Here is a 12303-nt window from a genome sequence, read left to right as displayed (position 1 = left end):
GAGGGCGAGGCGTGCGGCGGCGGCGGGGCCGGCGGCGGGTGGGGACGCTGCGCGACCGGCCTGGAGTGCCGCCGTCGGCGGAAGGGCCTGCCCGGCGCCTGCGTCTGCAAGAACCGCTACCCGGTGTGCGGCAGCGACGGCCTCACCTACCCCAGCGCCTGCCAGCTGCGGGTGGCCAGCCTGCGCGCCCAGAGCCGAGGCGAGCGCCCTGTCCAGCAGCGCAGCAAGGGGCCCTGCGAGCAAGGTAGGCGGCGGCGGCGGTGGTGTTTGGACAGCCTAGCCAAGGCTGCCTGCAGTCCGGTGGAGGGGGGGGGGCAACGCTTTTACACTGTAGTAAATCTCGTGGAACTTCTCAGCCAGTTGACTTTCATGGGGTCCGTGATAAATACCCTGATTTGCACCATTCATTTTGTCCTACCCTGATTTGCACCATTTATTTGCACCAGTGATGGATGCCCATTTATTTTGTGCTACCCTGCTCTGCACCGTTTGCACCAGTGATAGATACCCTGCTTTGCACCATTTGTTTTGTGCTACCGTTCGTGGCTTTTTGCCCACCTGCCCAGTATCTGGATCTTTGGGCGCACATACAGATAATTTTTGGGGGAGCACTTGCTGATTTGTACCCTGAGTTGCATCATCTGATGTTTGCCTAGGTTTTCCCAATGCTGTGTAATTATGTCTTAATTGTTTTTTTAAGGTTTCTATTTCTTTTACACTTAACATAATTCAACAACACATTGTCGAAATGGCAGCACCAATCCGGAGGCCACCGTCCCGCCTTTTTGCTTCTGTTCTATTGTATTAATTCTTGTAATAATCACATTCAGAAATTAATGTTTTGTATAACATCTTTAGATAAATAATTGTGAATGCTTCTTCATCACAGTTGTATGATTCATACATTGTAAAATGTCTGATCCAGTATAAGACAGCTTCATAGGTGTTTGTGTGTTTTATTAGAGTTGATACCCTGCCTTGATGTTTAAAATACTGGCTCCCCTTTTGCCTCTGGGCAAAATTCAAATTTCAGCTTCTTATCTAAGGGAATAATACTGTGCAAAGCTATTTCAGTGTCCTGAAACTGGAGTAACTTTGCACTGCATCACACTTTCAATGTCTGAGCCCAGTGGCACCTTGAAGACCAACAGAGAGCTTAATTCTGGGTATAAGCTTGTGTGTGCATACACGCTTTTTCAAATACTGAATAACTGTAAATGTTGTGGTATTAGAGTACTTGGAGGGGACCGTCCCTTCTCTTTGGCCAAGCCCTGCTCCCTGTGCCTCTCACTTGCAAAGGTGAATAATAATAAGAAGAAGGAGGAGGAGGAGAAGGAGAAGAAGAGAAGAAGAAGAAGGAAAAGAAGAAGAAGAAGAAGAAGGAAAAGAAGGAGGAGGAGAAGAAGAAGAAGAAAAGAAGAAGAAGAAGACCTCCTGATGGCACCTGGTATTTTTGGCCACTGTGTGACAGAGTGTTGGACTAGATGGGCCTGATCCAACATTGGCGTCTCTTATGTTCTTATGTTAAGAAGAAGAAGAGGAGGAGGAGATTGGATTTATCCCCCGCCCTTCGCTATCCAAGGGGAGCACTTACTAATTTCCCCCATTTTCTCCAGCAAGGTGGTGCAGGGCTATATTTTGCTAGGGATGACCACCCAGATTACTTCACATCTGTTTCTTTAAAGAAGAACGTCCGTCGGTGCAGATGGAGGGCAGAGGAGCGGGACTTCAAGAACAACCATTCCTGCAAGAGATTTTCCCCTCTACTTGTACCAGGCCTGCCCGGTCTCATCAGATCTCAAAAGCGAAGCTGGCTAGGACTTGGGTGGGAGACCAGCTTACGGTTGCCGGTTCTGTGTTGGGAAACACTGGGAGACAGTGTTCCCTCTAAGCTGCAGTAGTGTGAGCTAGCTCACAGTTTTGTAGCCTCCGGCTCGCAGATTTTTGTCTTAGCTCAGGAAGGATGGCTCCAGAGCAAACTAATCTACGCGATCACCAAATTGCTTGCTCACAACTTTAAGTCTGGTAGCTCACAAAGTAGAATTTTTACTCACATGACTCCACAGCTTAGAGGGAGCAATGTCGGGAGATACTGGGGAGTGGCCCTGGGGAAGGTAGGGTGGGCGGGTTTGGGGAGGGGTGGGGAGGGACCTCAGTGAGGTATAATGCTATAGCTAATGTTCCCTCTAAGCTGTGGAGTCCTGTGAGCAAAAATTCTACTTGGTGAGCTACGGACATTAAAGTTGTGAGCCAGCGATTTGGCTACTGCATAAATCAGTTTGCTCTGGAGCACTCCTTCCTGAGCGAAGACAAGAATGTGTGAGCCGGAGGCTGAAAAACAGTGAGCTAGCTCACGCTCACTCAGCTTAGAGGGAACACTGGAGCCCACCTTCAAAAGCAAGCCTTTTCTCCAGGGGAACTGATCTCAGTAATCTGGAGACCAGTTGCTGTTCTGGGAGATCTCCAGCCACCACCTGGAAACTGGCAACCCTAGAGAACCCCCCAAGGAAGTCAAGGGCTGCAACGCAGAGGTAGGCAATGGCAGAACCACCTCTCTTGCCCTGAAAATGCTACAAGTTGCCATGAATCCTCTGTGGCTTGACAGTTGCTTTCCCCTGCCACTTACACTGGTGCCTCGAAGGTACGCTGCCTTTCACCGTGGAGGCTCAACTGAGCTGCTGTGGCTACTGATTGTAGCTAGACAGAGGGGCCACCAGCCTTTCCTTTCATGAGAGCAACTTCTGAGTCGTGAAAAGCACTCCCCGCCCATCCCCCTCTGGCATTTTACCAAGTTTTGTTCTCCTAGGAGAGAACAGATTAGGGAGAGCACCGGCCAATGCAACATTCTGCCAAGTAGCGCAGAGGGAAATCGTATGAAATAAACATGTAGAGCCTGGAGCAGATCTTGTTGTGACCTTCTCCGGGGTCTTCTGGAGGGGGTAGAAGCAACCCTGCAGTAGTCCCGTCCTTTTCTCCAGCTGTCAAAGCCGGTGGCCATCCCGGCTCCTGCTGTAGCTGAACACCCTAATTGAATTAGGAGTCAGTCACGAAAGCCCTTCCCGTTGCCTCTCTCGGATTCCAGCTCTCCAGCTGCCCTACTTTCCAAATGTCGAAATAGCCGATACTCTTCCCACGACTTGGCATTCGCAGCTGCAAGAAAACGGCAACGTGCTCTTTGTACCAGACAGGGGTTCAGAATGGTTAAATTTGGAAGAGAAAGCGAGCCTCTGAAAGCTCTCGTGGGAATGCGCAGCCTGGATTTCGCGTTGGAGCCCCCTTTCCCCGGCTCTGCATCTCCAATGCCTTTTCTCCAGGGCCCCCTATCAGCGCCGCATGTTTATCTTTTTGTATATAACGTCACGTCAGTGCTGCTGGCCCTTAAATCTGCCTCTGCGCCTTGCAGTTTCCAGGACAGGCTCTGGAACCATTAAAAAATAAGGCAAAGCAACCACTGGTATGAGTAGTGGGGGAAAGGTCTGTTGAGCCACAGACAACTTATGGCAACCCATCGCATTTTCAAGGCAAGTTTCCAGGACAGGCTCTGGAACCTTTTTTAAAAAATAAAATAAAATGAGGCATTGCTTCTTGGCCTTTTTTGGCGAAGATCCAGTGTAAAAAAATAAGGCAAACCAGTTCCATTAGCTGTCAGTCGGCCCTCTAGAAGGGAGGCTGGATACGTACCAGAGTGGGTAAAACCCAGCCATTAAACATTTTTAAGATTTTTGCCAAGCAGTCCTGCACAGCATTAATCCAGTCTTCAGAGAGCTGCCCATTGCTGTTAACTGTTAGAAATCCCAGTCCCTTTGCCCTGACTTGATTTTTTGGGGCAAACTGTCTGTTGTTTTTGTGATGCCTTTCACTTATGCAAGCTGTTCACTTTTTGCCCCCTTTCGTTATTCTGTCTGGAATTCCATCTTTTTAAAAACTCTGCCAGGGGGTTTAATGCCCTGTGTTGGTTTTTCGTTCCTCCGCATGATAAAGGAGGTGTTGCCAAGAGGATTAAAGGGGAAGGGGAGGGGTAAGGGAACGCCGAATCGGATTGGTGGTGGTGGATTACCGTTAGCTGAGATACAACAGAAAAAGGGAGAATGTTGTAAGACCCTTTGGGTCCCCATTTGGGGAGAAAAGTAACAGATCCATTGAAATCAATGATCTTAGAGGGCAGTAACTCTACATGGGATAGCCATGAAAAATGTGAGTGGATCTCTCACTTAAGGTAGCGTGCCTGACATCTGCCCATATTTCCCAACCCAGAGCGGGCAACTCTACCCGCTACAGAAGGACAATTCCCCCAACATGGACGCACCCTGAGTTGAACACTGATGGCTGGACATCAGACAACAACTGCCTTTTCAGGAGCCCGCTCCCATCGTTCTTTTGAACTTCCGCCACTGTGATTCTTTTCCACAGGAAGCATGACGAATGGGCTTTCAAGTGCAGGAACCCTCTTTTTTTATGAGAGCCAAATTGTTCACTTCCCCCCCCCCCCAATATGCTGCTTCTCATGCTATGGATTTCCAAAGACAGCCGGCACTGGAACGAGGCCACCGAACTCTCAGAAAACAGTACTTGGGGGGCGGGGGGATGGGACATTTTGTCTTGAACTCTTCTCCCGTTAAAGACTGTGTCCTTGATTTTTGGCTGATCTGTCTTTTAACCAGTCACTTTATCAAGGCTAAGTGCGTGTGCATGTCACCAAAGCTTCCATTTAAGTATCTTATAAGATATCAAGGGAAGCACAGGGACTTACCATGCAAAAGCTGCCACTCATTGTTAGTAAAGGCCAGAGAGCCAGTTTGGTGTAGTGGTTAAGAGCAGCGGACTCTAATCTGGAGAAATGGGTTCGATTCCCCCCCTCCTTCACTTGAAGCCAGCTGGGTGACCTTGGGCCAGTCACAGTTCTCTCAGCCCAAAAAACAAACCTAGCTCGCCCCACAAAAAGAGCTAGAGTTTCAGGCTGCCAGACAGTCTTCGGATGTCCTGGCCATACTACACCCACTGCCATATGATTATTAATTATTATTAGGGGAAAGGCCACCCGTCAGTCACAAATGAACATGCAGTTAAGCATGCGCAAGCCTACTGAAATGAAGGTGCTGAAACACCCTTAACTGTGTGTCGGATTGTGGCCTTAATACGTTTGGTGTAGTGGTTAAGTGCGTGGACTCTAATCTGGGAGAACCGGGTTTGATTCCCCACTCCTCCACTTGCACCTGGCTGGATGGCCTTGGGCAAGCCGTAGTTCTGATAAGAGCTGTTCTTGAAAAAGAGCTGTTTCTATCAAGAGCTCTCTCAGCCCCACGCACCTCACAGGGTGTCTGTTGTGGGGAGAGGAAAATAAAGGAGTTTGTAAGTCGCTCTGAGACACCTTCGGGTAGTGAAGGGCGGGATATAAATCCAGTCTCTTCTCTTCTTTCTTTTCAATGCCAGAGTCACGCACGGGACATGGAATCCTCTAAAATAAATGTGTCTTTCCCTCACAGGTACATTCATTAAGTGAATATCAAATGTGAAAATCCACTGCCAATGAAACAAGTAAAGCTTTCATTCACGACTCTACAAGCTGTATACGTAGGGTTGCCGGCTCTGGGTTTGTTGGGAAATTCCTGGTGATTTGGAGGGGGGAGCCTGGGGAGGGTTAGGGTTTGTGAAAGGGACGGACCTCAGCAGGGTATGGTGCCACAGACTCCACCCTCCAAGGCAGCCATTTTCTCCAGGGGAACTGATGAAGCAGGCATATGGGGGAGGAACCTGTTCGAAATAAAGTCTGAATCAACATGCTTCAGATAGGGCTGCACAGCTTTGACATTTAAGTAGTCTTGATGGCTTTTAGCATTGATAGAGCCAGTTTGGTGTAGTGGTTAGGAGCGCGGACTCTAATCTGGGAGAACTGGGTTTGATTTCCCACTCCTCCACATGCAACTGCTGGCATGACCTTGGGTCAGTCACAAGTTCTTTCAGAACTTCTCAGGAGCAGTCCTCAAGAGAGCTCTCTCACCCCCACCTACCTCACAGGGTGCCTGTTGTGGGGAGGGAAAAGGAAAGGAGATTGTAAACTGCTCTGAGACTCCCTCGGGTACTGAAGGGCGGGATATAAATAATAATAATAATATACTTTATTGTCATTGTACATAGTACAACGAAATTAAAGATGCAATCATTTCGGTGATCTACAACAATATTCATATACACTCACACACCATTCACTACTGTCCCATAACTCCCTTAAGGTTCACATAAAAACTTAAAACCACCAATGTCACCCAAATTCCAATTTCATACAGTATTTAAGGCAATAATCGCTCTCGATTAATCTATTTGTCCTTGCTTTAATTGTCCTATCCAGTCTCTTCTCTTCTCGAATAAAAACTATTTTTAATCTATTTGACCTTGCTTTAATTGTCCTATCCAGTCTCTTCTCTTCTTCTCTTCTTCTTTAAAATGAAGGAATTCCATTCTCTGTATAGCACGATACATCATGAATTCTCCTTTCTTTCTGCGTTTGAGCTTATTACTTTGATATCCACGTTCACAAGTGACATGGGGTTTTTTTTGGTTTTTTGTAAACATTGTGCAAGATTTCTGGTGCACACTGTTTTCTTACACCTTGCTGAGTCACGGGCAAACATGGTGCTTTGTTTGTACCTGCTGGTTGGAGAAGATGGTGCTTTGTTGGTACCATGCAGAATTGTCGGACAGGACAACAATTTGTATGTGGCTGGTCAGGAGGTGTGAACCTAACCAGGTCTGCTAGCAGTCAAAGTTAGTAGAGGATATTATCATATTGCACATTTGGCTTGAGGCAAACTGTTGTTGTTGTTTTTTGGGGGGGACTTTCCATCTGTCTTAAGATGTACATAGCCTGTCCTAATATTTGTGCTATTTGCATTTAGGGAAAATGTCGATCTCACCTTTATAAAATGTAGATGCACTAGCCAATGTACAATTAATAAGTCTAGATATGAATCTGAGGAACTTGTGCCCAAGAACTTCAGTCTTGGGGGGAGGGTGATTGCAGTATCTGTGTCATGCAGAGCATAATCCTTGAAAATGAAGTGTAAGCAAGGCCGTAGCCAGGATTTTGTAATTTTGGGGGGGCGGCCTTCACAAAATAGGAGCTGCGGTGGCTCAAGTGGTTAAGACGCTGAACGGCAGGCTGTGGAAGGTCAGTAGTTCAGCAGTTCGAGACCCAAATGTGCCACATGATGGAGTGAGCTTCCGTCTCTAGTTCCAGCTCCTGCCAACCTAGCAGTTCGAAAGCAAGAAATTGCAAGTAGATAAATAGGTACCGCTTCAGTGGGAAGGTAACAGCGTTCCGTGCGCCTTGGTGTTTAGTCATGCCGGCCTCATGACCACGGAAACGTCTTCGGACAGCGCTGGCTCTTCGGCTTTGAGAAGGAGATGAGCACCGCAACCCTAGAGTCGGATTTGACTGGCTTTCGAGCAAGGGAACCTTTACCGTTAACTTTAGTTTCACAAAATAAAAAATTAAATAAAATTTTAAGAACTCACTTTTGCAGCGTTTGCAGTCTGCTTGCCTACACGGGGAAGGAAGCTGCGCTTGGGGAAGGGGCGGCGGTGGGGAGTCCTCCAGACGGCCCAGAGAGTTGGGGGGTCTGTGGACTGCATGGAAATCAGGGGGGCCTTGGCAGGAAGTCAGGGGGCCAGGCCCCGAAATGCCCCACTGTGGCTACGGGCCTGAGTGTAAGCCTTCAAAAGTGTAACAAAATGAAATCAAAAGTGTACGAATTATTTTGGTAATGCTTTTTCATCCATGACTGGGGAACACTGAAATCAAAGGATAGGTGGGTGGAGAACCACACAAACTGGAGATATGCTTTAAGGTTGCAGACGAAAGGGCCCTGATAGGCCGCTGAAGAAACTCTTGTCGGCCAGCATTAGCTGCTAGAGGACTCCTTCTTTTGGCATCCCGGAATACCTGGCCCGTAGGGACAGGCAGTGCCATAATTCCAGAATGGAGAAAACTTGACCTGTGCAGGACCCTGTTAAAGGTCAAAAGTAAAAGTTCAAAATGTTACATGAAATCTTAGTCTCTGACGAGGAAAATTAGCTCTTAAGTGTTTGTGCGGAAGCTGTTTCTGTTATAAATATTTACACGGAAGGTCATGCGTATTTCCTTTTCTAAAGAGAAAACAGGCCAGTGACTTTGAAGGGAGCATATTTCAGTTTTATCACCACACAGATGCTTTTTAGCATCCATTACCCTGCTGGGCTCCTACAGTACAGTTTATACCTACTGTATATACAGTAGGTATGTATAGTAGAGTATATACCTACTGTACTGAAAAATTCTGGATCGTGGCCTCTGTTCAGGGCTGCCAGCTCAGGGTTGGAGATTTAGAGGAGGGGGTTGAGCCTGGGGAGGGCGACGTTTGGGGAGGGACCTTAGCTGGGTATAATGCTGTTACACGCAATAAGGTGATTTTTCCATGTGTAGTTGCCCAATACACACACACAGACAGGATCAGCGAAGAACAAACTTTTTATTACAATGAAAAGGAGAGCAGCCCCTCTGGGTAAAATCAACTGCTCCAACTCTGTTCAGGGCTGCCAGCTCAGGGTTGGGAAATACCTGGAGATTTGGGGGAGGGGGTTGAGCCTGGGGAGGGCGACGTTTGGGGAGGGACCGTAGCTGGGTATAATGCTGTTGTACGCAATAGGGTGATTTTTCCATGTGTAGTTGCCCAATACACACACACACAGACAGGAGCAGCGAAGAACAAACTTTTTATTACAATGAAAAGGAGAGCAGCCCCTCTGGGTAAAATCAACTGCTCCAAACATGGCGACGAAAAGAATGAGTTTTGTACAAAAAGTAACAAATCCCATTCCTGTGACATTTGGGGTGAGATTGTGATTTGGCATATTCCGATTCAGAGCGCCTGCGTTAATGACTTCAGTTGCTTCACTAGGTGGTGTTAATTACTTAGTTGCTTAGCTAGGTATTAATCTGCAGCTGTGTGGAGCTGATACCTATGTGCTCAGCAGGCTAGCAGATAAACTTTTCAGTTATAGAAACACACAAACTGGTTGTTCTCTGGCTTCAATACTTCCCTCCTCAAGAATGTTTCTGTCTCCTGGACCATAGGAAACTGTCAGAGGCCTAATATTAGCTGCAATAGCCCCAAAATCAAAATGATGTTAGTTTTACTCCAAACAGACAGCTATAAATCATAAAAAACAACAGCCATAATAAACAAATAGATACCTACGCACACATATACACATCCTACAATGCCACAGAGTCCACCCTCCAAAGCAGCCATTTTCTCTAGGGGAGCTGAACATCTGGATACCAATGGGAAAAGTGGGACGTCTCCAGGCCCCACCTGGAGGCTGGCAACCTTACCCCTGTCTTATTTTCCTCATATACCTATAAACTTTCCTGCCTGCCTGCCTGCCTTCCTTTCTTTCTTTCCTCAAAGAATCAAATATCCCAAGAAAGGAAAATGAGGACTCTCTTACGTTACCATCAAAGGAAAATTGGGGCCTGTGAGGAACAACTGGGGGGGAATAAATGGAAAACACTTCCCCACCCAGTCCTTTCAGAATGTTGAACTCTGAGCCTAGGTGGACAGCTTCCAGCTGACTCAGCCCTACATTTCAGTAATCTGGCATGGGCACAGTTGTTTTACAGGGCTAGGTTTGGGGGCTAAGTGAGCAGAAATATCTTCATCTAGCCCTGAACATGAGGAATACCATGTATAGGGGAGAACATCTCCCTGTTCCTTATGCTGTAATGGAAAACTGAGGAAGAGGATTCATCGCTTTGCTCCCCTTGCTTTGTTTTCACCCTTCCCCCTTCACAGATGAATGAATTCCTTTCCCTTCCTTCGTCCCATTTCCTAGTTTCTTATTCACAGATCCTACAGCAAATACTGATAGTACTTTAAAAGCTCTGCTGCACCTCAAAATAAGGTCAGAGCCACTACAAATCAAATACGGTGTTAGCCTGCTGAGGAGGAGTGAGAGCCTTAACCTTTTTAAAGGCTTCCTGCTGCTCCGTAATACTGTTGACTCCTGGTCACGAGGGGTTACAGTCCCAATAATCCCATAAAAATGTGAGTTAACTCCACATGTTTTCAGGAAAGTATGCTGTGGTCCCGGTCACACGGGCCGTAAAATGCTGGGAGGGGGGGGAAGTGTGGCAGTTTGGCCTGGAGCAAAATAAGAACATAAGAACATAAGAGATGCCAATGTTGGATCAGGCCAAAGGCCCATCCAGTCCAACACTCTGTATCACACAGTGGCCAGAAATACCAGTGTCATCAGGAGGTCCACCAGTGGGGCCAGGACATTAGAAGCCCTCCCACTGTTGACACTCCCCCCCAAGCACCAAGAAGACAGAGCATCACCTGCCCCAGAGCCCCTATCTCTACCTTGTGGCTAATAGCCACTGATGGACCTCTGCTCCATATAACGCGCGGCCGCCCGATCACAGGTCCTATCGAGGTCCCATGGGTAGGGGCGAGGTGGCAATCACACGCCGATCCTGCAGCGTGGCAAAGAAGCGGCGCGGCGCGATCTCACCAACGGTATGCGCGATTCTGCGGCGCAACGGAACTTTCGCTTTCCTCTTCGTGCACATGCGCCATTGGGTGCTTGTGCGCATCCTGTGGAGACTTGGAAGAAAAAAAACCCTGTTTGCGATGGGACATGGGCGGGCTCCAGATGCCACGGACTACCACCGGAAACGCAATCAGACGCCAGCCCTTGCCCCGCGGTTTCCGGAAACTAGTACCTCGGAGGTACTAGTTTTTAACTCCGCATCTTCAGCGGGAAGCCTCGGGTTCGCCACGGGAGCTCTACGCTTCCCAGATGTTGTGGTGTGATCGCGCCCGGAAAATCCACCTATCATCCGTCTCAGTAGCGTGGCTAATGCTCCGTGTGACCGCAGCCTGTATGTGATCTTTGCTGATTCAGGACTTCAGAATTACACCCACTTTCCAGACTCCTTAGGAGCTTACGTTGCTCTTTCTTTTCTTCATTTGATCCATGCTGTATTTTCCTTCTGATTAATAACTTGGCAAAAACAGAGTTTGAAAAAAAGAGAGATAAGAATGAACGAAATTTGTCTTTCTCTGTTCTGCAAGGTAACAACTGATCTTGTTTGCACAGAAGCAATTTCATAAGTAGTTGAGGAATAACCCCCCCACACACACGGTCTAGTCTTGCTGGCACATCACAAGTGGCACATCACAAGAGAGTGTTGTGATTGATTCGACCTCCCAGGTTCCACAATGTGATTTAACAATCACAGGACCTGGCCTGAACATTAATCCAGGCGCTTGCATTGTCTGTGGCTCACATGATGTTGCACGCCACACTAGGTGGGTGTGATTCTGGAATGAAAACTATGAAAAGTTCCTAGGAATCAGTGGTAGAAAAAGTCAGCAAAATAAGCCTCTTTGCTGGGAACGGTCTCTCTGCCTTCAAGCAGAGATGATTTGCCAGCATTTTTTTTGCTACTCCCACTGAGAATCAGCAGCTGAGATCTTTAGGGGGGGAATTTCCAAGAAAGCTTAGCGAAAGATTACTTTGTAGCACCTGCAAATGACTTCTAGTTGGGTCTCTTTGGTTTCCTCGATGAGGCATTGTTTACACTGGGATGTGTTTGGTTTCAGAATCACATTTGGGATGCATGTCCTTTTAATTTGAACATGGTATCAATTACATGTTTTTCACTAGCTTGTCACCAATTTTGATTTTTTTGCCTAAGCTAATGCAATCTTAGGATGCATTAACAGAAGCATTGTGTCCAGATCACGGGAGCTGGTAGTTCCGCTCTATTCTGCTATGGTCAGGCCTCCCCTGGAGTCCTGTGTCCAGTTTTGGGCACCACATTTTAGGAAGGATGTTGACAAGCTCGAGCATGTCCAGAAGAGGGCAACCAGGATGGTGAGAGGGTTGGAATCCAAGTCTTACGAGGAATGGCTGAAAGAGTTGGGTATGTTTAGCCTGGGAAAGCGAAGGCTTAGAGGGGACATGATTGCAGTCTTCAAGTATTTGAAGGGCTGTCATGTAGAAGATGGAGCAGATCTATTCTCTCTTGCTCCGGATTGCAAGACTAGATCTAATGGGTGGAAAGTAAAAGGGAGTCGTTACCGGCTAAATATCAGGAGAAACTTCCTAACTGTAAGAGTGGTTGAGCAGTGGAACAGTCTGCCTCGGGAGGTGGTGGATGCTCCTTCGCTGGACGTTTTCAAGTGGAGGCTGGACTACCATCTTTTGGGTATGTTGTAGGTATGTAGGGCTATCTTTCAGTATACTCCTGCAGAGTGC

General features: G+C 47.5%; 1 protein-coding gene across 1 annotated transcript in view; it reads left to right on the top strand.

Moving 5' to 3' along the window:
• The window catches only part of IGFBP7 (insulin like growth factor binding protein 7), a 46882-nt gene that overhangs the window by 1958 nt on the left and 32621 nt on the right, over nt 1-12303 (top strand). Inside the window, exon 2 of the mRNA XM_015406998.1 lies at nt 4-244. Within this exon, the coding sequence (XP_015262484.1) occupies nt 4-244 (241 nt within the window). The remainder of the gene's footprint in view (nt 1-3; nt 245-12303) is intronic.

Source organism: Gekko japonicus, unplaced genomic scaffold (assembly GCF_001447785.1).
Source record: "Gekko japonicus isolate JY-2015 unplaced genomic scaffold, Gekko_japonicus_V1.1 scaffold2226, whole genome shotgun sequence".
Lineage (NCBI taxonomy): Eukaryota > Metazoa > Chordata > Lepidosauria > Squamata > Gekkonidae > Gekko > Gekko japonicus.
The sequence above is the reverse complement of the archived record's forward strand: the minus strand, read 5'-3'. Positions and strand labels throughout refer to the sequence as shown.